This window comes from Musa acuminata, chromosome BXJ3-1 (genome assembly GCF_036884655.1).
Source record: "Musa acuminata AAA Group cultivar baxijiao chromosome BXJ3-1, Cavendish_Baxijiao_AAA, whole genome shotgun sequence".
In the NCBI taxonomy this organism is placed as follows: Eukaryota; Viridiplantae; Streptophyta; class Magnoliopsida; order Zingiberales; family Musaceae; genus Musa; species Musa acuminata.
The window spans coordinates 2,628,587-2,656,482 of NC_088349.1; the positions used below are offsets into that span (position 1 = coordinate 2,628,587).

The 27,896-nt window shown below is 36.9% G+C and overlaps 4 protein-coding genes across 5 annotated transcripts in view; all 4 read right to left on the bottom strand.

Moving 5' to 3' along the window:
- Positions 1–1,270, bottom strand: part of LOC135583044 (folylpolyglutamate synthase-like) — a 32,659-nt gene extending 31,389 nt beyond the window's left edge. The window contains exon 1 of the mRNA XM_065137241.1: positions 741–1,270. Within this exon, the coding sequence (XP_064993313.1) occupies positions 741–975 (235 nt within the window). The 5' untranslated portion in view covers positions 976–1,270. The remainder of the gene's footprint in view (positions 1–740) is intronic.
- A 404-nt stretch (positions 1,271–1,674) lies between these two features.
- On the bottom strand, positions 1,675–3,879 carry LOC135629668 (protein EARLY RESPONSIVE TO DEHYDRATION 15-like). 2 transcript variants are annotated; one of them, XM_065137393.1, is made up of 3 exons: positions 3,741–3,879; positions 2,131–2,501; positions 1,675–2,043 (listed from the first exon to the last, which is right to left on the bottom strand). In XM_065137393.1, the coding sequence occupies exons 2-3, from the start codon at positions 2,474–2,476 to the stop codon at positions 1,883–1,885; spliced, it is 507 nt and encodes a 168-aa protein (XP_064993465.1). In that variant the 5' UTR covers positions 2,477–2,501; positions 3,741–3,879; the 3' UTR covers positions 1,675–1,882. The 2 variants fall into 2 exon arrangements, with proteins under 2 accessions (XP_064993465.1, XP_064993466.1); XM_065137394.1 differs by having other exon boundaries at positions 2,131–2,492; positions 3,741–3,864.
- Positions 3,880–10,292: 6,413 nt separating this feature from the next.
- On the bottom strand, positions 10,293–14,031 carry LOC135628849 (uncharacterized protein At1g01500-like). The gene is made up of 2 exons (XM_065135786.1): positions 13,042–14,031; positions 10,293–10,838 (listed from the first exon to the last, which is right to left on the bottom strand). The coding sequence occupies exons 1-2, from the start codon at positions 13,831–13,833 to the stop codon at positions 10,608–10,610; spliced, it is 1,023 nt and encodes a 340-aa protein (XP_064991858.1). The 5' UTR covers positions 13,834–14,031; the 3' UTR covers positions 10,293–10,607.
- Positions 14,032–14,851: 820 nt separating this feature from the next.
- On the bottom strand, positions 14,852–26,688 carry LOC103988531 (glutaminyl-peptide cyclotransferase). Its single transcript, XM_009407084.3, has 11 exons — positions 26,315–26,688; positions 25,444–25,500; positions 23,909–23,944; positions 22,133–22,197; positions 20,736–20,799; positions 18,810–18,927; positions 18,637–18,734; positions 16,991–17,061; positions 16,856–16,883; positions 15,397–15,451; positions 14,852–15,278 (listed from the first exon to the last, which is right to left on the bottom strand). Exons 1-11 carry the CDS (start codon positions 26,615–26,617, stop codon positions 15,169–15,171), a joined length of 1,005 nt encoding a protein of 334 aa, XP_009405359.2. The 5' UTR covers positions 26,618–26,688; the 3' UTR covers positions 14,852–15,168.
- Positions 26,689–27,896: the final 1,208 nt, after the last annotated feature.

Sequence of the window (27,896 nt, forward strand, 5' to 3'; positions counted from 1 at the left end):
AATTGATCGAAAATATTTGATCCAAAATCCAGACAGGTCCCCAGACGTACACTCTAGTACCATTGATGTCCTATAACTCTTATAGTAATGGCTGTATTGGAAACTGCCTTAAGGTCACACACAATTTTATTCGACCAATGAGTACGAAACCATATTTGCTAGGCAAGAATTAATGGAAGCAATCTTAATAATGGATCAGATGCAACTTAAGCATAGATATACCAAGCTACACGCATGAATATGGGGTCGTAATTTGACCTCAGTGTGAATTATTAGTTAACCAATCTAGTTCAGAAATATGGGAAACAGCCTTGTAGAAGCACAGTGAATATCATTTTCTACGTCATGACTCATAAGACATTTTAATTATAAGAACAAGTTGATCTTCCCTAAGAGAACCAAAGCTGCTTATGTTACTTCTAACATAACAGGTATGCAATGACGTCCAAGCCTAACTCTCAAACCCTAAACGTTCAATTATCAAAGTGAGTACAAGCTTTACCAGCATATCATTAAAACATCTTGAACAATCCTAAAAATTAACGAAACCACATACTTCAGCCAAACTCATCGACCTGCAACTGCTACTGTATTAGTTTACAATCTTCTCTATCGATCAGCAGAATCAACGTTTAGAGCAATATAATTATCTGTCATTAAATATTAAAGACGATCCAAATAAACCCAAGAATCGAGAAGCAGATCGCGGGACTTGAGATGCACAGAACCAAGAGAATTACCTGTGGGAAGGCGGCGACGGGAAGGCAGGCGGAAGCAGACGAGGGCGAGGAGGGAGCGGCCTTTGAGACTGAGATAGAAGAAGGGGGAAGGAGAGGAAGGCCTCGATATGGGGGTCGGCGGGGAATCGACCGGGCGCCTAGTGGTGGTGAGGCCAGGATAGGGAATATGCGGGGGACACCGGTTCGGTGCGGTTGGCGATACGGCGAAAGCGGCAGCGACGGCGACGGCGGGCATCACATAACAATATGCCTATAGAATGAGGAGGAAAATGACAACATAAAATAACGTTATCCTGAGCCTGAGGAAGCAGGGGAGCCCTAACAACCGTGGCACGCCGTCAATCGCAGGATGGAACGTGGAGGAAACGGCGCCCGAGAAAAAGGAAAGAGAACAGAAAGGGGGGAAGCGGAAGTCGCCGCCCGCCGTCATCTCCGTCCGCTGGCGGGCTGCTGACTTCAAGCGACGATGGCAGCGACGCGATGCAGCAACGTTGCCGTCCTGCGTTCTTCCATTTCAAGTGGAACGGAATTGGAGCAGGTTGGAATCTTCTCCAATTATTTACCTTTTTATTCCTCATTTTGGCCAAGTGTGGTAGCAAATGCATACTACGTGAAGTTCCAAAATGTTGATTTAATTATAAATGATTTTGACTATCTAAAAGGTGATGATAATTCGTGTTTGAATGACCTTTATGTTGTTTTATGTTATTAATATCAAGCAAATGATTTTTACCGTATTAATTAATATATCTAGTATTATTAAGTGGCGTCGTTTAATGTAATATATAATGATATTTTTTGTGATTAAACTAATTAACCCACTGCAAATGATATCCTTTGAACCAAAATTTGGCGGGGCCCTTTTGCGGTAAATGTTCGGGAACTGAACTCCCAAAACCAATCCAGACATATTACGAGTTCTGCACAGATTGGATAGCACGAAGGACTCTTACACTACGCTTAATTTCACAGAGATGGGAACAGTGAAAATGTTCTGACGGTTGTAAGAAGTTATGCAAGTGCACCAACTGTCTTACACCCCTTTTTTTCACCCTCTTTTTTGTGTTCATGGAGTTTGGTGTGAGTAGCTAAACAGCACTACAGCTAACAGTCGCATTTTTACTTCTATACAACAAAGGCTCTCAGCGAGGCTGCTGAATCATACGGCGGGGGCTGCCCATTGGGTTCGGACGCTGCGCGGGTTTCTCCCAGTATTTTGCTGATTGCAGGATTGGTCTGACAGCGTTCTTGGGAGATTTCAAGCGCAGGTTCCTCACCACCGACTCTTCATCGTTCAGAAACCCTGTCCCAGAAGAACACAATCAAATAAATAGCTATTAAGCATGATCACATATAGTTGTTTTATGATGGAAGAGATGCGATGGATTACCATAGTCAATTATTCCTTTCTTCAGGGCCTCTGCAGCTACCACGGATTGGCGGAAAGCTGCATCATCAAGCTCCGCCTCGATAATGGATAATTCATCCCCGATTCCAAGATCAATAGTGTCTGGCAGCAGGTTGGCCACATCCTCCTCATCATTAACATCGAAGGTTTCTTGATCTTGGTTGCGGTGGAACCAATGTTCGCGGAACCAAGTGGTGGTGTTCACCAACTCCCACCATTCTGGTGAGAAATCCTCCACCTGTTGCAGTGCCATCGGGATGAAGAGTGGAGCATTTGGGTTCAGCGTAGACTTCATTGCCGCTCCCGACGATACAGCCATTGCACTCATTATCTCCCAGTTGTATCTGCACTTTCTATTACGCACGATGAAAGCAGGTTGTTTAGAGGATTATATTCGACAACATAAAGCATTTTTATCCAACAACATAATGGCATTCGAATGGTTTTTATTTTCAGCTACCCTTTAAAGTTTTGTCTAAATGTTGATGAAGATAAGCAGAGTAGACTCATGGAAATTTCACTCATTAATCTATTAATTCCTTCAAATAGCAAATGCAATAACGAATTTGATCTTTGTTTGTTTCTCTGTTCTTCTGGCAATGTAACTCCTCGATAATTTCATGCTCAGAAACGAAACCTAACTCCATCAAGATTTGGAGGAAGATAAAATAACAAAAGGAGCTAAATGAAAAACCAGTATAAAAGAAATACAATCTAGTTTGCGCTCATAGTTCATATGAAAATTTGGCTACCAGTGGATGATACAGAACTATTTAATCACTTGCAAAGACTGAAAGGACCAAGTCGAAAGAAGAAACATAATATTTGATTTTTCTTATTCAAAATAGATTGACTGACTATATTAGAATTCACTTACTAAAAGGCCATATGACACATGAAAAAGAAGAATAATTTGATCAAGAAACAAAAGAAAAGGAAACTATATATGAGGAACAAGTAACATCCTAAACCTCCACATAAAATCCTCTTAAGATTCCAGGACAAGTGAAGAGTGAACTAATTTATAATAAGTATATAGAAAATATAATCTAAAGCACTTCATGTAATCAGTTCTTTCAATAATTCTGTACAGAGAGTTACAGATAACAAAGTTCCGCTTTGGAGAAGTCAAGAGCAAAAAAGCTTACATGAACCCTCCTAAAATTCGAGTAAACTCATCATCTTGGACTTGAAAGTTACGAGGAATACGATGAAAACCAACCTGATCGCAGCAATTCGGGAACTTTGCGATCAAGCACAGGTTCCACAGGCATAGAAATTCCTAGACGGGTAAAATTACATCCCCTTGTTCATAGATTCATAGATCTAACAAGATCAAGGGGATCGGAATCCCACTTCTCCAAGTCAATTCAACGATCCGAACGAAAAACCAGTCTATCCTCCTCGGAGAAGAAGATCAACCAGATCCAGAAGAAAACATCACGAAACTTCAAGAATCTACCGATGACAAGACTAGATGATTCAGATCGAAAGATCCAGCCACGGATCGTGCTTAATTCTATACAACCCATGGATTCGAGCATGGCATAGATATGCGGGGACGGTATCAGCGGGAAGTCAGATTTCTTTACCTCCACGAGCTCTGTCGCCCAAAATATCAAGGAAGAAGAGGGCCAGAACACTATCGCCCGACGGGGTGCGGTGGGGGGCGGGCGAGCAGGGCCTCACTTTATAGGCGGCCCGGGAGGATGTTCCGAACCACTAGCTTCGGGGGTCCGAAGCGACAGCTTTGGTCTCCAAGGACGACTACGAGTCGACGCCGCGTACACCGTCGACCGATTGGCTTTGCGCGTACCATTTTTCGTATTCAATTATATATACCCAATAGTTCACCCGCCTTACGATTGGCAGAATCGTGACACGGATGCGGGTCCCAAACCTGTCTTCTATTTAAAAATCACGTACGTGCGCGGGTAAGTATTTTCTTGGATCCTTCTCGTAACCTTCTATCAGAGCTTCCTTTTTCTTTTTCTTTTTTTTGACTTTTGGCGTATAATTAAAATAATAAATATTAATTACATTACTATTAATTAGCGCTAATCAAGCTAGCTAAGCTTGCTAGAATACGCCAAAGTATGATGCGAAAAAGAATAATAAAATGAAATAAAATAAAATAAAACGAATGGGTGTTAGTCAACTAATTAAATGAGAAATTTTTTTTATGAACTGAATTATGTCAGTTAATTTAATACTCCACCTGTATAATTTTAACTAATCTAATCTTAGACGCCACAATATTTTTTTTCTTTGTCTCGGTGGAAGATTTTGGGGAAATAATTTTGGGTATTTCCTAATTAGAATATTTTTCTTAAATAGTATTTTTAATATTAAAATACCTAAATTGTCCCTCAATTTTTATTTTGCTTATTAGTGTTTTGGTGTTTAAAAATACTGTAAATGATTTAAATAAAATTTTAATCTTAATTAAATTAAACATAAGAATAAAAATATGATATTATAATAGTCCATCAGTAATGACAATAAAAGAGTCACATAAAAATTTGATGGAAAAACTTTTGAGTGATATTTTATATATTTTTTATTAGGGGTATTGTTTTAGAAAAATAAAAGAGAGATACTTTTGAAAAATACCTCAAATATGAATATTTTTTTAGAAAAATCATCTAGTAATCTTGTTCATTTATTATTTTCCTAGAAAGAACAAAAGTGGATGAAGATATTATTTTTGTTAGATAGCTCCATGTCAATCGAGGTTGAAAACTATCTCATGTGCTACGGTAGAAAAAGCTCAATAAATACTCAATAAATGAAAGAGACAGCTAATGTTGATGGAGATGGAAGGAGGAAACCACTTAGTAATGGCCAATTTGTTACCTTTGATGCTTTAGGTCGTTAGAATTGTTATAGAGTTTATTTTATAATTGGAGTTTATTTTATTATGAAAGATCCATCCATGAACTTTAATATCCTCCCACTTGTCCTTAAAATTATTATTTTACTATTTTATAATCTTATTTTAAGAATTTTAATATTTATAAAATATAACGTCGATGCCCTCTTCTTCTTTCTTTTTTTTTCTTCATTTTTTTTCGATTCCTCTTTATCTGATAGTAGTAATCCAAGCAAGTACAATCGATGATCACGAGAGTAAACAAGTACAAATGATGATCATGAGGGTGAACGATTCTTGTGAGGGTCACTAGTGAAAGCGACAATAGATGGTGTTGTTTGTGTGATCGTCGAAGCTCAATTACCTTGATGCCCAAGACTTCTTTAAAAGAGGCAATAAAAAAGACAAAGGAAAAAGACTAAACGATCGATATGACAAAAGTTCACGAAGGAGAAGACGAGAGGGTAACCGATATAGATAATGGAAAAGGCATCAACAACATCGATAACTAGTGAAAAATTATTGAATCGTTGAAGTGGCATCGAAAGGGGCATCGATGACATTAACAGCGATCGAAGAGGTATCGAATGAGATATTGACAACATCGACAATGAATTATTAAGAAATTTATCTTCTTTTGGTTATTTTGTTTCTCTAGAAGTTCAAAGGTTTTTAAGTTAGTAATCGACTAATTTTAAATTATTTATTTTTATATTATTACTATCATTATGATTGTTGTTGTTGTTGTTATTATTTACTCAATACATTCAGTTTTCGACAAACTTTTTAAATATTTACTCATTTAAGTAGGGATAAGCCTTTGGACTTGGATCTAGATTCATCAAAGTTGGTTTCTTTTTAAGGTAGAAATCCTTTATCGTGGATTCTACCAAGGGAAAGAGTTATTGGAATTAATAACTGAACATTTAGGATACTCTCTACCTATCGATATCATGTAGAACAAAGGAAATATGGTAAGTTACGAAGTGATCTAAAGCTTTTATTATGGCAAAGTGCATGGATTCTCTCCTTCAATTCAAGCTATGAAATGTTCAGTACAATTGCAAGATCAAGCAATGGTAGCTATCTACATGTTGGATGTATCTATCTGTTTACTTCCTATCAATAAGAGGGTATCAAGATTGGTGGCGGAGTGTGATGCTGTGATACTGATCAAAATTGTGTAGTTCCTTTCGAATTGTGTTAAGAATACTCTCAAGTTTAGCTGATGGATTTACCGTGCATAAATTATCTCATGTGTTTGGAAAGGCTAATAATAGTGTTCACTGGCTATCAATTCTTCCATATGGAGATAGAATTAGCTTCCAAAGTTGGGATATATTTTGTAATGGACTATAATTTTTTTTTTTGAAGAAAAAAGATAGATGAGTTATAGTTTTCATTGTATTATGATCGGTGGGTGGATTAGATTGCCTAATATGTATCATATTTATAGTTAAGTGCATCAAATTTAGGATAAAAATATCGAAGTACATCAAAATTTTTATTTATAGTTTATATTACACATCTTCCTCTCCTTAGCGTATATATTAATACCCTATTATTAAGAAAAATAAAGTTCATTTTGTTGGTGAATAAATGTGTCATGGTTGGTGAGTCAGCACGGCCTGGTCCATGGGTCGATGTTGGGAGTCTTCTATCAGCCGAACTGGACGTCGCGGTCGATCGAGCTCTCGCGACGGGGTCTTGATCAGTGTCTCTCAGTTCGGAAACCGATTGATGGCTCGCCTTGGGGGACGTCGGTCGATGACTTCCAAGGTTGGGACGCTCGCGGGTCGCGCTTTCCTGCAAAAATAACCTTCGTCGAGTGATTCCCAACTTTGGCCCCTCCGACGAGTAAGTCAGTTGTGGGTTGAATTATTTTTTTTATGACTCTCCCTCTGGCCGTATGCTGGCCATGGGCTTTTATACTATTGTACGAGGGTCGGTTGCACGTAGGTTCGGCGTGGCCCCTAATCTTCGAAAGTTGAGACGACAGTTCTGATCGACCGTCATATCGGGACGCATGGAGCGACGTTAGACAGCGTCGCCCCGGGTTCCCGGGATGAGATATGTCGAATGGTGTCTCGGTACGGATTCTGACTTGGCGTGTGGGGGTGTTCCCCTTACTGATTCTCAGGCTGGCATGGTGGTATGCGGGTCGAACAACACCTTGGTACGAATTTTGACGTAGCGTATAGTATTAGTTGTGATTGAGCCTAAAATATACTTTATCATATTTAATTTCAAATCTTATTATCTTCACCCTATTTGCAAAAGGAAAAAACCGAAGGAAGAGAATTGATTCCCCCAACGACATGAAATGCTGTGACGATGCACGAATGACAGATCAATCCAAAGGAACTTTCGGGGTGAAAGCATGTTCAATGGCTTCGATTGGCGAGGCAATGGTGGAGGAGGACATCGAATCTTGCGAGGTGCAATGAAATCTCGAATTCACCCCCTCCCAACTCTTCCTCCCAACGATGGATCCATTCGTATGGTAGCGAGGGTATGTTGGTGAAGATGATAAAAGTTGTTTTGTATGATTACAAACAAGTGACACGTTACAAAAGTTGCAACATGCTGTGTGCCCATCACTTGGCTTTGTCATGGCTTGCAGATATTTTAGATTATTTTATGGGAAAAATTAACAAAAGTTGGGTTCAAACATCACTTGCATTCTTGAAGATAATAATAGAGCTTGTTTTTGTTTGAATCCATCAGCAGCAGTAGAAATTTCTTACAAGTCCATATTCTTCTCGTTTCAACACTTTAGGAATTCATGTTCTTATCAATATAATTTTTCTTGGAGTAAATGATCTCCATTAGTACCGAAAAAATGATGAAATAGAGTCGATCAACGTTATACTATTCAAAATAAAAAATCAATGAAACTGTATTCATATAAAAAAGAAAAAGACCGATTAATTCATTAAAATTTTTACACAGTGGATTTATCGACGAGTCGAAAAAAAAATTTTAAAAACATTACATATATAATCTTTTATCACATGAATATGTAAATTATAGGAATAATACATACAATATATGCACATCAAATAATAATAATAAGTTTATTTTTTCACTTAATAACATAATGTTTGGTCCTTATTTCACATCATATTATTTTCAATTTTTTGCCACACACTGTCTTTCCTCATTTTTATTCGATATTTTTGGTAACTAAAATGCCTGTTAATTAAGGTTTAGTGTCTTCTTGCGGATTATTTTCATCTAATAAATAACTAGTCAATTGGCTGAAAATAATGATCATATCAGGATATACAAATAATTTAATTCTGGACTCGAAAAAGATCTTTTGCTTGATCGTTTCGTGAGTCTTGGATTGCATCATCTTAGAGAGAGAACAACAATTTCAGCATGTCGAATTGGCAATCAAATTGACCATAACACTACTGGTTTAGAATAATATTGACCATTATTCGAGAAAATAAGATTACTTAATATGATAATATCTTGAAATTAGGGTAAATTGCACATGGCATTAGGTGTAGAAGCCTTTTTATCTCAACTTGCTAAAACATTAAGACACTCCTATTTACTAGTAGTACTCAAGAGAGAGGGAGGCAACATATTGGTGGCAGGGAGGGACAAAGAAGAGGAGGAGGAGAGCATCAAAGTACTTTGCGTTAAAGTCTAAAGTACATTTGTTTTGGCTGGCATTCGGGTCCCATTGTATTGTATTGTATTGTAATGATATCATGAGATGTGGCTTGTTTCACAAATCAAATGGGGCAAGCTGGCATGTATACCTATTTATTTGTCATATGCAAGTCGGGACTGAGAACCATAAAAGAAGCACATGGTCTGCTGGCAATGGTTATCAAATACAATGGATTTGATAAGGTCTCACATCATGGATTCATTTTGGTTGCACTAATATGGATTAAACTATTAAATCATAAATTATGCTAATTACATGTAGTTAGCCCTCCTTGATATCTCAATTTTAGGTTTAAAAAATTTAAATCTCTATAATTATAAAAGTAAAATATCTAGCTTCATTTATCCTAACGTTGTCAGTTTTACCTACTAAAACATAAAAACGATAAGTAAAAATATAATTTCAACATCATAATTATGTTTTCAGTGATGGCGATGACGATACTAAGGTCGTAAGTGACTGTTGTAGAGGAAAAAGAATAATGACGAGAGGTGAGACGATGACGTAGATGCAAAGCGATACCACTATGCATTTACGTCAACGCCGACAATGATACAAGAAAGGTCGACGACGTTCGATAACTGCATCGGTGCCAACGTAGTTGCCAAGCAATGTCGACACAAATGCATAACATCAACATTTACATTGTCACGTCACCTCTCGTCATCGCTCTTCCTCTTTATCCACAATAATCACTTGCGAGCCTTAATGACGTTATCGTTCGCCACCATCGAAAATATAATTAGGACATTGAAATTATTTTTTTGCTCATCGTTTTCATGCTTCCATCGGTAAAATCGACGATATTAGAATAAATAAAATTAAATGTTTCACTTTTATGACTAAAGAGATTTGAATGTAAATTTTTTTAAATTCAAGGATCGAAATTCTGAATAGGTTTAACTACGGAAAACAATCTGTATTTAGTCCTCATAAATTTGATGCAAAAATATACTAAGTTTTTATTTCATAATAAGATGTGTGCATGCAATGCTCCATACGAAAAAGAAATCCATTCTCCGATGGAGTGAACAATGTAAAAATAAGATAAGAAAATCCAGAGTATGAGATGACAACGAAGTGATAGTAACAAGAAAAAAAGTGAGGTAGGATAATAGATGAGAGAGAAACCAAACATTGGATTGCTTTTTATGAAAAGATTTAGATACTCATTAAAAACAAATAAAAATGTTAAATATGCATGCTGGTAACTATTTGTAATATTAGTTCAAATATTTTCTATAAGTACGAAATCTAAAGTTAAGATTCCTATCATATCACGAATCCAGATGAGGTGAGACTTCTCAGAGAGAGAGAGAGAGAGAGAGATTAAAGTACTACTTTCCATAAAAATCTAAAGCTAACCTGAAATTACCATTACCTTTCACAAACTCGTTAGCCAGATTAAGTTGTCTGATGGTGGTAGTATGTGGCAGTGAAATGAAGCTGATGGTTTGGCTAGACTTGAATATAATTAAAGGCACAGCATATGGTTTTCTAAACTTGGCAAAGCAAAGATAAAATTGAGCATGTAAATAAACAGAGATCAACAACTATTGAAAGCCTTATTAAAGCAGCAGCAAGGAAATGAAATATATATATATATTCTATATTGTAAACCTTATAGTCCACAAACTGCACATGACATGCTGGTCTAATCAGACAAGCCTCGTGGGATTGTTAACTCATTCACATTATGATCATGCTGATATACACAAATGAGACAGTACGACTCCATGAAGGGGAATTTATGGGAAAAACACATCATAAAGTTACTGTGACCTATATGTTAGAAACATACCGTAGACATGGTACAAGGTGCGAGCATAAGGCAGCAAACGAGCTTGCTTTCTGGGATGATCACTCGGAGCAAAGCAATCATACCAGTCTAGAAAGAGATCAGAAGAATCGTCTCTTGAAGCTTCTGGTGGTTGCCTGGTACGAACTCATGAGGAGCCCGACGCCAATTCCTATTCCAACGCACATTCCCAAGCCAATTCCAACACCAACTCTGACGCCAGAGTTGAACCATGACAGCTGCCCATCCTCCTCCGAGGACCAACCTTCAGGATGGTAGCTATGTGCAACACCAAAATCTGAATCATATCCACCAGCTTCCTCCTCAGCAGCCTGTATAAGTTTAGGTTGATCAGGTTCCAATTTATCTGAGACCTGGCCAGCTGGGTTCTCATAAGGCAAATTTGTAAAGAGTGTGGCACAATGCATGGGGCTTTTGCCAATGATAAAGTCTGGAGTCTTTCATACACTGACATTTGGCTGAAAACTTGCATTCCAAACATGTACTTCTCTGATAGAAAATTTAAGAAAAGATAGATGGTGCATGTGCTTGACTTGTGGAAGTCAAGTTCACTTCAAAATCATATAATGTTTAGTGCAGATACTCCTTAAAGGCTTGACCCCTTAGCCGGATTAGATGCTCATTCTTGGCTGGAATTTTGTTCTTCGAGGCAAAGAGAACCTTCGATTATTCAATGAAGGTAAAAGAAACTGCATCAACGCTAGGAACAGGAAAAACATGTCTTAACTATGCCTTTGTGGCTTACAAGCATTATATGTATAGAAATTATAGGCGAAAACATTCCTACTTTGAGACCTCCATCATCTCACAATCCTGCAAAAAGTAGATTTCTAGAGCCCTCCAAAGATGATTCTCAACAGCTCCATAATCTTTCTAAACCAATTTGTTCATACTAGGTCTCTAAACATTTCCCCTATAAAAAAGGACTTTGGAAATCTAAGTGGACTTAAAATAAGAGCTGTGACTCCAAAGAAAGGAAAAGCATATCCTGTTCCACTTTGGTATTAATTAACCAAAAATTTCGCTTGGGCCTTCCAAATTCACTGTGTGTTGTCCAAAGATATACACATCAAGCGCCTCCTTACTTTTGAGAGAAGGTAGCATTCAAGAGAGGATAGAGAAAAGAAGCAAACACAACATATAGAGAATACAGCGAGAGAGTAGAAAAAGGTAGGAGAAGAGAAGGGACAAGAGCAATATAGAACTCTTAAAAGAGGCCTTTGTTGAAAATGATATATGAACTCTCGAGAGTTATATAACACTAATAATGCTAGTCTCTTTTCACCATGTGGGATTATACCACCATTGGTGATGTGCCCTTTAAGTCCTACTTGGACAGGGGAAGGAGAACGGAAAGGTTTGTTAGTTTGTCTTCGTGCCCCTACTAAGTCTAAATTCTAAGAAAAATTAAATTATGATGAAAACACTAGTCTATCTTGATTAAGATATCAAATCCTAAACTTGATTGAAACCATAATTCATCCCCATGCTTATATCTTGTTGTTGTCTGCTAGGCATCGGAAGAATTCTTCACAAAACAATTTCCGAAAGCAATTGCTTTGGACCAATGCTACCACCAAGTTACACTCTTGAGAAGGAAAAAATGTTTTTTTTTTGGGGTCTAGGACCAATAAAAGAAATGTTTTAAACCAGTCCACATGCTGGGATGGGAATATTACAAATTCCTAGTACTTTAGGTCCTGCTGAAAATTCCTAGCACCATACCTAGTAAAAACAACTGCATTTAAGATAAGAAGTTCAAGGAATACATAGCAAATTTCATTTCTGGATTTTAGAGAATTATGCAATAGCCACGTATCAAATACATGATTATAGAACATCAAAAGTATACACTAAGAACATACATTTATAGCATGCATACTATTTTTCTTGGCATGATAAAAAAATATTTATCTCAGCAAAGCTCAAGAAACTCACCTACAATATTTCAGAAAAAAGATGCAACAGAAAAGGGTGGTTATGGTGAAAAAAATTTGACTATCAGATATGATAAATGTGGTTCATCAAAGGTGTACTCTTATTCATATGCAGACTAGTTCATGGGATTTTTACAATGAATTTTATTCGACAAAACATTCCACAATGCTATGTAATGAGATAAATCCAGAAAAGGACAAATAGGTGCTAACAGCATATATATCAAATAAATAGCCAGCTCATGAACACTATCAAGCACACTTTTAGATTCATCTACTTTGCAAGAGAATCAGTTTAATTCTTATACTACAAAGAAGCCGATAATTTTAACTTGGAAACTTGCTATTTCTAAAGTAAAGATCTAAGAACATGATGCTTTTTCAGTTCTACAAAGAGAAAGGTTGTATAATACATTAAAAGAAGAAAGCATCTTATTATTTGCTACTATAATGAAAAACTGCAGCTAAAATGCAGACTTTATTAAGTAAATAGACGATGAATAGTAATCAACTCCTGCAAAAAGAAAGGGGAAAAAGGAGGGGGGGAGTTGGTGGGATGGCGAAGAACTCCACTTACCAGTGATGATGATGCCCTTTGCTGAACCAAAGTGTCATTGTTTACCTTCTTCTCATGCTCTGTGGTCTCTTCATCCTCTGGGATTGAACCCAGTGTTCCTGGTTTGACAGCCTTCCGCCTAGGACTAACCTGCAAGGTCTGCGTGAGGATCAATGGTGCTGCTGCAGAGCATCCAGCCACATACACCTCGATGGAGGGGAACACAATCCCAAGCTTGGGCTGCACAAAAGAGGAGGCTCCAGCCGAAGCTGCTGGGTAACAGTCCATGCCCCATCCAGTCTTCCGATCCTTATCGGATGATCCATGATGGTTATCAACCGTGATCACCCCATTGCTCCACGGGGCCTCCAATCTCTGAAGCGAGCCACAGAGGATCAGGTTGCCCCTATCATCACAGACCTCAAAGTCAACCGCTCCCGCAATCCGAACGCTGTCGGTGCTCACATAGGTGACCTCAGCAGCACCCCGGTCGAGGCGGTCGCGACGGAGCGGAATGGCGGTGATGTCAGAGGCGGGGACGCGTGCGCCGTTGATCTCGAGAGCGTCTCCCATCTCGCGGCGGAGGTGGGAGAGGGTAAGGTGGGGCGGGACGGCGTCGACAGCGCAGGGGGAAATGCGGACGTAAAAGAGGCGTATCTCGAGCCACGAGGAGGGCGGCGGCGGAGTGGTGGCGGGGCCATTGGGGAGAAGGCGGAACGGAGGGGCGCGGATACGGCGGGGGATGGAGAGGGCAGTCGCGACGGGCGGCGTCCCGCTCCGCTCATCCGCCGGGGGCGGTGGATCCACCATCATCGCCAAATCGAGGTCCCCAAATCAGTGATCGGCAGAGGGTTCCAGCTCCATCGATCGACTAGATGCTTCTCCCAGGGTTATAATTAGGGTTCTTGGGATCGAAGTGGGAATTCGACGAGCGGCGACCGCTGGAAGAAGGAGGAAGAGAAGAGGCTGATGATGGCAAAGAAACAAATAAATGACCAGTAAAAGGAGCCAAGCGGTGTTGCAGCGGGATTCATCAAACAGGGATGGGGACGGTAGGATTTGCTGGCTGGTGTTCATCCGCGTCACGATTAAGCGGAACCGCAAACGCGACGAAGAATGGAATAGGGGGAAAGGAGGATCCGCTACCGGATGCATTGTAGGAGGGAACGTGAAAAACGTATCCTGCAAGCATGAGGTGCGACAATGGGACACGTGTAACGAGATGGCCTTTCCAAAATTTGAAGGTATTTGGTGGGTTTGTGAGATGAGTCATAGCCGGATTTGATAGTAAAGTCAGCGGCGAGGGAATGTTCTCGAGAATAGAGCTGCATTGAGACCGAAATCCCACGATAAGGTTGCCGATACAAGGAATGAATGATGAGGATAGAGGAGGAAATCATGAATCAGGACAATGTTCGAGAAATTTCATGAGCATCTTTGATTGTTTTATCATAGTAACTTTGTACGAGTAAAAGATGTACTTTCATTCCAATGTTCATACCATAGTAACTTTGTAAGAGAAAAAGATGTAATGTTTTGTTTCCAGGGATTACATAAAAGGGCAACCGCTTTGCAAGAATTTTGCTAAGCACAACTAATCTATACATTGAAGAAGATGAAACCCCCCCCACACAACAATTACTCTTTAATGAATAGTAATACATACTAATCTACACACTTACTATTTTGATATAAATAATCCATATTATCTTTTGATATATAATTGGTATGACAAAAGCATGTCAACGAAAGGCCCACACTTGATCGTGTATTGCAGGATAGCTAAGTATGAAAACGGAAAATGAAGATGTCTAACATGCACAAGCAATGATTATTGGAGAATCAATCCTTTAAACCTGCTTGATCTCACGTTTATCGGAACCATATCTTCCAATTGGCGATTCCTACATTGACTCTGCTCTAATACAGAGCCTACATTGGACATGCATTAATAAATCAGTGAGTATGAACTACAAAATTATATTTGAGATTCACAAAAAGAAAAAAACAAGTACCAAATTCAGCTGATATATTTGCAATTTATGAAACTAAAAGATAGCTACTCATTTCTGTAGTAGTCATCACTCACGATCTTGTACACTTTGGTAGACTGGGATAGAGCATGATGAACTTACTCATCTTGGCTGACTATGAAATTTCATTCTTTATAAGACAAAGGTCTTCTAACCTACCATTCAGTTGACCAGTAACTGGATGAAGGTGGATCTGATAAAGCTTTGGCCATAATTTACCCGTCACTGGTAGCATGAAAGGAAGATGAAACCGAGGAATCAGGCAAAGAAAGTTCTAAATTCAAATTATTAAAAAGCAAAGCAAAAAAGGCATACATTTCACTTTTAATAAACACAAACTTACCAAACAACCGGTTTTTTTCCTCGTCCCAAGCAATACCATTAAGCACATCGATAGCCTGGAAAAGTTTACAGGAGGAACAGTAAACAAAATTTTCTTCTTAAAACAGAGAAAGGAGGGTCTAAACACGATTTACATTTAAAAATTCTAAAGCCTTCCGCTGTGCTTAGATAAATTTGTGACATGGAGTTAGTACAAGCTTTTAGTTACTTATGCTACAATTTTGCATGAACTATTTGTTTACTCTCATCACTCAAATATATTCTAGACCCAAGCTAAACTTGAGAAATGGTTTAAACCAAATCCCTTACACCTGCCATGGCCCGGCCAAGCATTGGAAAGGGTATGGTACAGGTATCATTTTAAATCCGTTGCTCAGTCTGGGTTGCATCCATTGCTGGCACAACCCTGGCAAGAACTGATACCATCACTAGTCCTATGTGCACACCAAGTTAAGGGATCAATAGAAACAGAATAATTTGAGAACAAAGATTTCACATATGATAAATTGATACAGAATATTAGGAAAGTAACTAAAGAGTATCATATCTTAAATGATTATTTGCAGAATTTTTTAGGAAACATTGGTGGAAAAGTAGAACTAATAGGACAGAGATTTGAGCAAAAGAAATAATTTAAACCTGCAGGCTATTTTGTCCAAAATTTATAATAAACTTTGAACCTACATCTATGCTGAATTAAAGAAATGATTATTCATAAAAATAAAATAAAATTAATAAAAATAATACAATTTGTAAATCGTTGCATGAGGCATATGTGCAAATGCAACATATGTTGAAATAAGATATCAGACATAGGAACTATTTTGACATGTCACAATATTCAAATCTATGTATATGGGAAGTCATAGTTTAGCAGGTCAAGGCCAGATAATGTTTACCTTAATACAGTTTTATTTGACTTGGTCACAGAATGCACACCAATATCGAACTTATTAGCATTTAAATGAGTATATAGTTAAGACAACCAAGTTTTTGTTTTATATGTAATATGTTAAGCATTAAGCAGTAGGCCCTTTTTGTTTCTCCTAAAGATGGCATCCCTTAAAAATGTAGCTTATGGCTCACACCAGCACTTTTCTCTGAGAGCTAAGTTGACAACAAGGGATAATAGAATTTCTTTATTCGCTCCAAGAGGCTAAAACAATTTAAAAGAATCTCTCTCTCTCTCTCTCTCTCTCTCTCTCACTCACACACACACACACACAATCTCTCTCTCTCTCTCTCTCTCTCTCACTCACACACACACACACACAATCTCTCTCTCTCTCTCAAATCTAATTCAATTCCTTGTTCATCTACATAAATCAAACTGTTAGTACAAATTCTCAATAACATAAACAACAAATAGCTCTGGAACAAGATATTCTTAGCATGTTACCAGAAAGTAAAGAAGCTTGCAACTCAAAAACACAAAGAAACATATGAAAATTGGAACTCACAGTGTGTCCAGATTTTAACAAGCCTTGCCTGTAAAAATTTCAAAAAGCTGTCATTTCAACATTTCTATAATGATGATAAATAATAGTGTTTTCAAATTCAACTTAGGGAACTTGTCAGTCCATAAATTCATGTACCTTAATTCATGGAGAAGAATCCAACTAAGCACCATGCCATCTTTATGAGATATTCTAGCTATGCAATCTGTCTGCAACACGTAACTAGAAATTATTTTTGTTCTTAACTATTATTTTAACACTTTTATTGAAATTTTTAGTGACATTTTGTATATTCTAAACAAGTTTTGGAATAATTATTATTTTCAACAGGATGAGAGCAGAAATTAACATTTATAGAAATGCAAGAATGAGCATCTATTCGTATCAATTCATAGAATCAATGACAAAATTAATAACATTTGCAAACATATAATGAATAACATAATGGCACGAAATGAGAAATGAGATCTCAAACACTAAAACACAATCGTCACTAATTTGGAGTAGGACCAAAGCCATTTGAAGCGAATCACTAAGTTGGTTTGTGTATAGTTAGATCTATAGTTTAAGATAAAAGAGATGATATAGAAAAGACCAAACAATGACGTCTAACATGAGGGTCTACCTTATCAACTAGGTTGAAGTAAAATGAAAAAGAATGATAAAGGTATGATACAATACATGCCCTATCTTACTTTGATCAATTCAGGACCATTTACAACATTATGTCCGAGAAGATTTTTCTCCAATTTTTTTCTTTTTTTTCTTAAGGTACAACCAACTGTTAGTTAAAACCTATTGAAGTATATGATTGAAGATATCAAATGATCTTTCCCTATTGTTAAAGATTATTGTTGCAATATGTTATTGTCCATGAGGACTCTGGTCTGAATTACTCTAGTTGGCTTTGAGGAAAATTAGACACCCAAAGCTGTTGGGCTTCGTGAATTTTCTCAACAACGAGGGACGGTGATAATTATCTCTCTTGCTCATTTTATTAAAAACTAAAGATCTTATTCGGCTAAGTTCAACCAAACCAATTTTGATGATGCACAAATTTACTGTCTTGACTATCAAAATTATTTAACCTTGAATTTAGAAGTTTAAAGCTTCATTGATTTGTTTGACTCAATCTGATGAGCATGAATAATACTTTTAAAGTTTTTAACATGTATGCAAGTATTTGAGTCTTGTAGAGGGAATACAAAAATTACTTACTTTGGAGGACACATGCAATTCCATATAGTTATCTTTGTTGCTGCAGGCAGCCATGGCAAATCAATACCAGTACAAGGATTGTGAACAGTATGCCTTTGGCACAACACAATGCACCTATGCTGGCATAAAAGGTGGTAGTTGATGCCATAAGCACATGTAACAAACTACAAGTTATATTTTGGGTTCACATGTACTTGAAAAGTGTAATATTATATGATGTATAATGCCATAAGCTTTTGGGTTCACAGTTGCTTTTCTACGTGACAAACTACATATTCATGTTCAGAATGGTTCTTATACCTTAGATCAATTGAAATGATGAATATTGAATTTATCAATTCATCAACATGACACAACAGAAAGTTTCAAATGCAGCCAAGCATTGCTACAAGAAGCAGTTTGAAAAGAATTTCAATGTGTAGTAATTAGTATAACCCCTGCAGAGTCATGCTCCTTAGTGAGAAGAAGGAACATTGAATATATAGATTAACTAAATTGAAAAATATAAACAAAATATGATTTTGAGATTACCGATGAAGAATGTATCAAGAGAACAATTACCACACCTGCCAGACATTAGCCCATACTTCACCATTTACATACTCCAACTCATTAAGATAAGGAACTTCATGATCATTATATCTTACAGTTACTCTTCTAATAACTGCAGAAATTTTTAAGAAAGAAAAGAAATCAAATCCAATAAGAGAAAACAACATGATTGTTAACAAGTGCAAACCTTTTAAGGTTTGGGGATCTAGATGATAGAGTGTTGAACTTCCATCAGTCCCAAATATAACTTTGCCATCGGTTGCCAGTCCCCATCCATCACGCATCTGATGAGTAAACCTATGTTGCTGCACCATATTTGTAGCACCAAATTATTTTCAAAGTAGATGGTCTATGAAATAACATCATGTATGCTATTATCTTATGGTTTCATATTAAGAACAGTGATTTTTTAGCAGCTTCCTGGCTCAATTTTTGCATAACAATAATGTATTCACTTTTTCTGGTTCAAGTTTAAATATTTTGAAGTCAAGGAGACAAACAACAGAGGAAACAATGGATTGATAAAAGTATATACATGTAATCCTAGTAAAGAATTACAATTCATGTATCAAACTCATAGCGGTCCACTCTTTGATTGGTACTTTACCAAGTAACACATGCCATACTGAGTTTTATTGTGCTCATAAAACCATTGATCCAGTCAAATGTGACGAACCAACATAAAACCATAAAGCACGGGTTGGTAAGTGCATGGTTGTGGCAAAGAAGAAAATTTGAGTCCCAAAGCATCCAATCAATCTTCATCATGCAAAGTCAGGTTATAATACTGAACCACCAAGAACTTGTCTAGTAGCACATATCAAAAATTATACATCATTACCAACAAGCATTCATAGAGTAAAAACAGGCTAGTTAAAATGGGTGTCATAAGTCTTGTGTGATCATCGGATACTTTTAAGATTAAAAGAAAATTTTCATAAGACAATCGTGAGACCAACAATGTTTTATGGATCTAAATGTTTAACCGTTAAGAAACAACGTATACAAAGAGTTTGTGTTGCTGAAATGAGAATGCTGAGATTGATGTATGGAGTAACTAGGAAAGATAGAAAAAAATATATTTTTATACATGAACAATTAGGTATCACTTCGATAGAGGATAAAATGAGAAGGAATCATTTAAGATGGTACGATCATGTGCTTAGGTAGTCAGAAGAGAAAAAATAATTAATGTTACTAATACGAGGAAAGATAGATGAAGACTTAAAAAGACTTTAATAGAAACTATAAATAAAGATTTAATTACTCTAGATCTCACTTAACATATGATCCTTTACATATCTCAATGACGGTAAAAGATCTATATAGCCAACTCTAAATAGTTGAGATTTACAGCTTTGTTGTTGTTATGTATACCAACAAGCTATGAATGATTGAGGTACAAAATTTAGTTGAGATTTACGACTTTGTTGTTGTTGTTATGTATACGAACAAGCTGTGAATGATCGGGGAACAAAATTACGAAGTCAGGCTTCTATAAGATCATAACAATATTCCACTTGGTCACAAGAATCTTGTATATCTTTTTTATCTTAGATTGAGAAATGTTAATTGATGATCTTTGTGTTTTCTTTCTTTATGACAGCATGAAAATAAACCATTTTCCTTCTAAAACCACTTTTGGACACAGAAATTCCATGATGCTCAAATCTATCCCCAGCTGTAAGCCAACTCTTTCTTCAATTACGAAGTAGACAACTATAGTGAGTAGCCAAGTATCAAGAATCATAAACGATGGATAAGGACATGTACACTGAAATGTCTATGTTTGTCGCAAGACATTATCAAAAGGTTCTCTGGTTGTCAAGGTTTGCTCAGTGTTTTTCTGAAATATCTTGGAATCTCATTATGCATCACCAAAGTTCTCCAATTGTTAAATTGTATCAAGATAATTACATTTTAGATAATATTTTCTGCTAAAAAGGGTTGTGTCCTACATTTGGAATTGGAAACATATATTTTTGAAAAGATAAAAGAAGAAAAACCTGCACAAATCACATCACAAACCTACTTTAGGTGAATGTGATCGAACAATGAATGGAACCAAATGCAGATAGCATATATGTAAAGATCTATGTAGAAAGGAACAAACTTTGCTAAAGTTGTATCGATCATATGTGAAACCTGTTCTTGTCAACCAGGTTACTTGGAACAACCTACACAAGAAAAAGAATCATCATTTTGTTATAATCAAACAATAATGGTCTAATAAGCATCGAAGAAAGAATTAAACTTATGTAATTGGTCAGAGGACCAAAAACAACACTACAAAGATATTCAATTGTGTCATGTCTTAAAGTGATTCAAAATCAATATTGCTGAAACAAATTAACATGGTTCCCTGCTTTATTTAGACAAATTGAATCCAGACAGAAACACAAATAGTACACCTCAAATTGATAACAATTTCAGTATTGTATTAAGCACATTTCAGATATAACAGTCCATTATAACAATATGAAACTAAGGTTATCAATAATAAGTTACACGGAGTAGTTAAAAATCAGGATGGCTGCACTTCCTAATAATATTTTGTGGATTGGGCTTCTTACATTGAGAATGGACCTAAAGTGATAGGTTCAATCACTTTCAACTTATAGTTTATACAAGTTCAAAATTTTAATCCCTTCACTTTGGCCCCTTCAGTTCTCCTCCCTCATTCATTAATACAATGCATATTCAAGGGAGGCCATCAGCCTGGCACACCAACCCATGAGAGCAGAGGTCAGAGCAGCGATGAAGATGCCAAAGAGGAGCAAGCTTTCAGCAAACTTCTTTTTTTTCCCTCTTTGTACAAAAGATTGATAGAATATTTGTGGTTAATTTCAGTCATTAACATGACATGGCATGTCAAGCATCTGCACACTGAAACATGTTGCTCTGATGGCTAGCATACACATTTAGTGCCAACAATAATTTAAAATTGTCAATTACTTTTTCATTCTAATTTAAAACTAGGAGCCACAGTGCTCAAAATAACATCAGATAAAGAAAAATACTACAGCCAATGTATAAAAATATACACCCATGTGTATATACATGATTGTATATATTTTTAGAGAAACCATAACCAAGCAACCACTGAGAGGATGCAACCCAAGTTTTGCATCCCACGATACGCATTAATTCTTGTAATAAATGACCCATCATACATATTCTATGTATATGTCAACTTTCACCTTTCAATCTGATGACCAACTTGTCCAACTAATATAGATCAACTTAAGCTGTAACTAACATTCACAAACTTAAATTCTAGACTGTTACTTTCGTCAAGTATTTTTTACCCAAAGAGAACAACATAAAGTTAATCCCCTTCTACAACCAAAGGGCTAGAACAAAATAGGTTAATGATGGCTAAACATGCAGGCCGATCTTTCAAACAGAAAGAATTTATGTGTTTTCTTAGGGTTTATCGATTAACCCACAAAAAAAGAGAAGAATTTATGTGTCAAGCACTAGAACCATATAAGGAGTTTGGACAGTAACCTTTCACCCAAAAGTGTTAGACCTTCTCCAAAATAGGATCCATCCATTTGGTGCGAAACCTGGACCTGAACGTTGATAAAATAATATATGGTCATTCTCAAATCAACATAAAATGACATTTAATTTTCAATAAAAAAACATTAACTTTAGTTCATTTATAGCATAACAATAATAGCACAAGCATTAAATATAAATGTATGTCCACTTATGCATAGTGTTCTATCCTTTTCATCAAGCAAAGGAAGAAACATTTTGATGATGTTACACCAAAGTGACTTAAACAGAACAAACATGAATTTTGATCTTTTCCAAATATTATCAGGGCATCCCTTGTAATTCATGTTATCAGATGACGAAGTTAAGATGTCATTGTATAAACACTAATGCTATCCCCGGGTTGCACCAGATCCATTGGAAAAAGTGAAAAATCAATGCACCAAAGTACCACAAAATTAATCTGCAGCAATCCTGCCATTGCTATATTAACATTGCTAAATTTACAATTCCATCTGTCTTTATCCATGTCTGTCGGTTGATGCATAGCCTTTATTTTTATCCATTTCAATAAGGCCCTTAACTTTAGCCCTCATATAATAGCCATTTTTATATTTTAAAGTTGTTAAAGAAACGAAAAGTATAAAACTACTTCATAGCTCCTTATGCTCCATTCTGATCTAAAAATATCTATTCTATGCTCAACCTCCCTTTTGCTAACCTGAAAATGGAGTTGCTTATTTCTAATGAATCTGAAAGTCTGACCATCTTCAACTTTCCAAATCATCATTTGTTATCTTTTCATAGATAACCTTGTTCTCTCTACAAGCATCTGGTTGGATCTATGAACACCTCCAACATACAAACACATTGAACGAATTGCATGTTGTTTCCATGTGCCATCATGTGTGACTCTGACACCTGCCAACATGACTAGTTTCCACAATACTTTGATTATATCTACCCATTCAAAGGAAAAATCTTCCTGAATTTGGGATTCCACATTTTGTTCCTTGAACTTTTTCAGTGGTTCTATTAGTTTACTTCTAATATTGGCACCCAAGTCTTGGTTTAGCACTCTTATACTGCAAGAACTTAACACCTTGTCAAGAATCCTTGCATGTAATAGATATCAGAAGTATACAGGAAGAAAAGGCACAGCATGTTTGGTTCCAAATTATTAAAAATAAATAACAACTAAAATGATAGATATATATAAGTTGAATGTTCCTGTGTGAGATCCATGAATCCAAAGGTCATACAATAACTTTTTAATGATTCACTTCATAAAGTCATTTAGTTGCCAAGATAGTCATTTCAAAGTTTACAATATCTTTAAAGATCTTGATAGAAAAACAAGATAGCAAAATCTAAGTACTGTCTAGATCAGGTTATTGAACATCACGGTCATCAGATTATCCATCACATACTACTTTGAACTAGTTAAGTGCACACCATCGTTTTCAAAATTACGACTGTGTAAAAACATGTGTTTGAAGAAATTCACTTTTTAAAAATAACCAAATGGGTTATAGGTCATTGCAAGTAGCTAATAATATAACTAATTCTGACCAGCAGTCAACCATCTATACATGACCTAATATTAGGAGCAATACGTCCAAATCTTCCATGGTCCCATGATAATGATTGATCTGAAAGTTTAACTCGATAACAGCGATGCAACTAAAAGCATCAAGCTTCCATAATTAACAAATAGTTAAACAACAAATGAAGTTGTAGTGTAATATGGGAAAGAGATCAAGGATATCGTCGCATAGTTACCTTCCCAGTCTGCAGAAGAACCTGTCTGACTGAGGACTGGGTACAACAAAAGGTGAGAAAAAGTTAGTGATAAGAGAATCAAATACCAGATAGCACAAACATTGTCTGTATTTACTGATTTCATAGGATATGAGCATGATCTTATATAAGAGACAATATGTAGAAACATTAGTTCCATTTAAAAATTCTAAGATAATCTTCTCATCATCATGATCTGTAAACATGATATTTTTTCCTCATATGGTCATCACATCCATTCAGTGCACAATCAATTAATTCATATTAGTCTAATGATACTGCTTAGGTTGAAAGAAGAATCTTTGTACATTAGTGCGGACATTTTAACAAGTTGCAGTAGTGATCCGATACATATATATGTGAGCAATAGAAAACAGGACATGTATATGAAGTGATGAACCGTTAGCACATATACATAAAAAAATAGAAGGTGTATACATCTGTAAGCACTAGGTTCATTGTATGCTTCTAGCAATACAACCAATTAAGTACAAACTTGATCTTGTTTAAATGATGAATTAAGGTTCTTATGAAATTAGACCTAAAATGTTCAAAATATTAGTAACACACTGAGATGGAGGCATAGTTTATGTAATGTTCTGCTTCGGTGTGGTTAAATATAAAAAGATATCATAATCACATAGCATTGACATAAACAATATCTTAAAACTGTTTTGCAACCTGAGTAGAGGACAGAATGATATACCGCCTCCAGAAACATCAAGGCCACATGAAGATATTAGGATGGAGATTTTATTGGACCAACTTTGAACTAGTTCAAGAAGCGATTTCATTTTTTTAGTAGTAGTACAATTAGCATATGATACTGATCTCAAGCCAGTAGGAGGAATAATATTTCAGCTTCTTTCTGGTAAGAAATTTTTTTCTAGTACAAAAATTCATCTTTCACATCCTCAGCAATCAAATATCGTTTTGGTTAAAGACCAAAATTTCCATAGATTTATGCTCAGGCCAAACACAATTTGACAGAAGTCTATGTAGATATATTGTAATTTTGAGAACAAACCAAAGATAATCATAAAAAAGGTAGAACCAAAAGAAAGAGTAGGTTGAAATGTTGAATATAATCTAGACAACGAAGTAAAAGCATTAAGATGCATCAACAAAGAATAATGGAACCAGTGCATATCAAATTGAAGAAATGTAATCACTTATGTGGATGAAAAGAACTCCAGGAGTTATTAAAATTAACTACTTAATGACCTGTACAACACAAGTTGTGATCAACACAAGGTTTTTAGCTTTCTGGAGGTATAGTTTCTTTGTTGTTTGTTTTAAAGCTTCAAGAACAGCCAATTTAAAGCTTGCACGAATAGAATAAACTACAGATTGCAGCACAGGGAAAGAAACATATCATGAAACCTTCAGAGATTACAGCAGAGCTTAAAAGTACATGTAGCAATATTTAAAACATAGCGCAAATGCACATGTGAAGACATTTGAGGCACCCCTTGACCTTTGTTACATTTTCTATATTCAAATTAAATTGAACTTACTCTATGATAGAGACCAGTTGACTCAAATAATGTTTCATTTCCTCCATATACAAGCCCCTGAGATTTAAGGAAAAAATAGAGTTTACACCTAAATCTACAGAAAACACAATGTTCAAGTGAAGGTATTAAAGATCAAACATCAGAAACAATAATTCGACAAAAAAAGCAGCTCAAACCAATAACTTATGCTATTTCTCTCACATCACTCGTGTAACTAATTTACAGAGACCATGGTCGGAAAGGAACTCATTAGCAAGAAGTGCTAGAGTTAGCATCCTCAAACAACAGTTGAAATAATGCATAAAATCAGCTTTTACGTTTATTCAGCATATAAAATATCAAAAAATTCGATCGTGAGACAAGATGATGATAGTTGGTGACATAAATCGCTAAGAATATGTAATCTGAAACATAAAACAGTATACTATAGACAGGCATAGCAGATATTGATGTAATCAGAATTGTACTTATCTCAGCTTATTTTATGAAAAGTACCAATTCTTATACACTGGCAAATCCTACAAGCATTGGAGCAGAGATACGAGACCCAATTTGGTTAACTGATGCAAAATGAATATCTTCAGGTCAAAAAATATTGAACAGCATGCAAATACTTCTGATGAATATCCTTCGGGCAATAGAGAAGCGGTATCAAGTTGAGACTGATCTTTCCTGGTTAAGAGCATCAGGCTCTTGGGAAAACCCTTCGACAATGTCAAAACAGTAGAATCGAGGAGGAGGTGAGACGGAAATGGTCATCCAATTCAAATCCCCAATCGGATATTAAAGATCAACCGTAAAACTCGAATCGCAGCCAAACACACAAAGAGCATCAGAGACAGCGGAATCAGGGGTTGGAAACGGATCTTGCCTGGGTGAAAGCATCAGGGTCGTGGGGGAACTCATTGACGATGTTAAAGGAGTAGAATCGAGGAGGAGCGGACACGGAAACGGCAACGGTCATCCGCTTCCAGGTGATGTAGACGAAGAGGAGGGTGCAAAGGGCGACGAGGGCAACGGGGAGAGAGGGTTCTCTCCTGCAACAGTAGCCTCGGCTTCTCTTGCAACGACCGAAATCGGAGGCAGCCGTGGGGGCCATGGTATCCGATGCGGGGAGGTCGGAGCTCGGCGGGGGACGCCTCCGTCTCTTACCTTTCTGCGATCCGACCGTCATCTCTTTGGGGGTCTCCCCGAAGACAGGGCAGACTTAAACCGCATCGACGAACGAACTCAAGTCTTTGGACTCGCACAGTAAGAAACATAAAGGGCGGAATTTTTCGTATTAATTATTTCTGATTAATTAGCTAAATTCCATTAACCATTGGATCCACCGATAACGGGCGGTCAGGCCCAACACGGATCCAACAACAACTGGGAAGGCCGATCAACTGTTCGACGAATTGAGTGCTCCAGCGTGACGCTGCTTGGAAATGCGTCGAACAGCTGAAAACGACGCCATGGTACTTCAATATGACAAGGAGCGTGCAGAAAAGCTGTCTTCTTCCCTGGCGAACAAACACTGGCAGGCATGCGATGGCTGACCTTGCCCAGCTTTTCTTTTAAGCGCTTCTTCACTCTCGGTGCATCCATGCGTTAGCTCCGCAATGGCCTGTTTCTTCGTGATCTGCTTCGAAGAGTCGACAGAACTGCCTGTGGAACATGCGACTGCAGCATGGAGACAAGGCTACCAACAGTGGCTTTGCTCAAGGCTTTCTCCTCCTCTATTGACCATTAATGCCTACCTTAGACCATTAAGACTTCTTCGTACATATCATGCGGGGTGCCGCGAGGGGGGGTGGGGGGAGGGGGGGAGGGAGGGGAAGGAGGGGGAAACCTGCAGCCACAGCTTCGAAGAACTGAAACGATTAGCATGCCATGTGCATCCCATGAGGATGTTTTGGAGGTGACGGCAAAAGGGCATGTTTGGAGGTTTGATAAGGGTTCCCGTCTCATGGATTTGAAGATATCAACATGTCTCCCATGTGCTCTTCTCACTACTCTCGATGTGATCGCAAGTATTATTTTGGCACCTTCATTTGCGAGGGAATTATTCTTATCATACGGAGAGACAGTTGATATTCTTATCACAAATATTAGACATTTATTACTAGACTTAGAGAATACATTAACGATCAATCATCATCCGATACAAGCACCACATGAAAGTTATCGTGGAATGAAAAATGTTTAGATCACCCTGCCCATTTGTCTGTGTAGACAAAAGTCTAAAGTAAACCATTGGAAACTATCTCTTCTCATTGTTCACATTGATAAAATACCAAACAAGGATATTGGGATGGTTGTAGGATACCCCCTCAAATGTTAGATATAAACAATAATCCCAAGTGCTATGTGAGGAGGTTTTTTTTTTTTTTTGAAAAAAACTCATACACTAAAATGATCTCGGACTAACTTGAATATCGGAGGGATCGGTTCAAAAATTTTTCTTCAAT

Coding starts and splice junctions, on each gene's coding strand:
- LOC103988531 (XM_009407084.3), bottom strand. CDS start 26,617: ATGACGGTCGGATCGCAGAAAGGTAAGAGACGGAGGCGTCCCCCGCCG. Junction 22,198..23,908: donor TTCTTCTGCAGACTGGGAAG/GTAACTATGCGA, acceptor ATCAACGTTCAG/GTCCAGGTTTCGCACCAAAT. Junction 15,452..16,855: donor TGTTAAAATCTGGACACACT/GTGAGTTCCAAT, acceptor AAACTTTTCCAG/GCTATCGATGTGCTTAATGG.
- LOC135629668 (XM_065137393.1), bottom strand. CDS start 2,476: ATGAGTGCAATGGCTGTATCGTCGGGAGCGGCAATGAAGTCTACGCTG. Junction 2,044..2,130: donor GAAAGGAATAATTGACTATG/GTAATCCATCGC, acceptor CTTCTGGGACAG/GGTTTCTGAACGATGAAGAG.
- LOC135628849 (XM_065135786.1), bottom strand. CDS start 13,833: ATGATGGTGGATCCACCGCCCCCGGCGGATGAGCGGAGCGGGACGCCG. Junction 10,839..13,041: donor AAAGGGCATCATCATCACTG/GTAAGTGGAGTT, acceptor AAACTTATACAG/GCTGCTGAGGAGGAAGCTGG.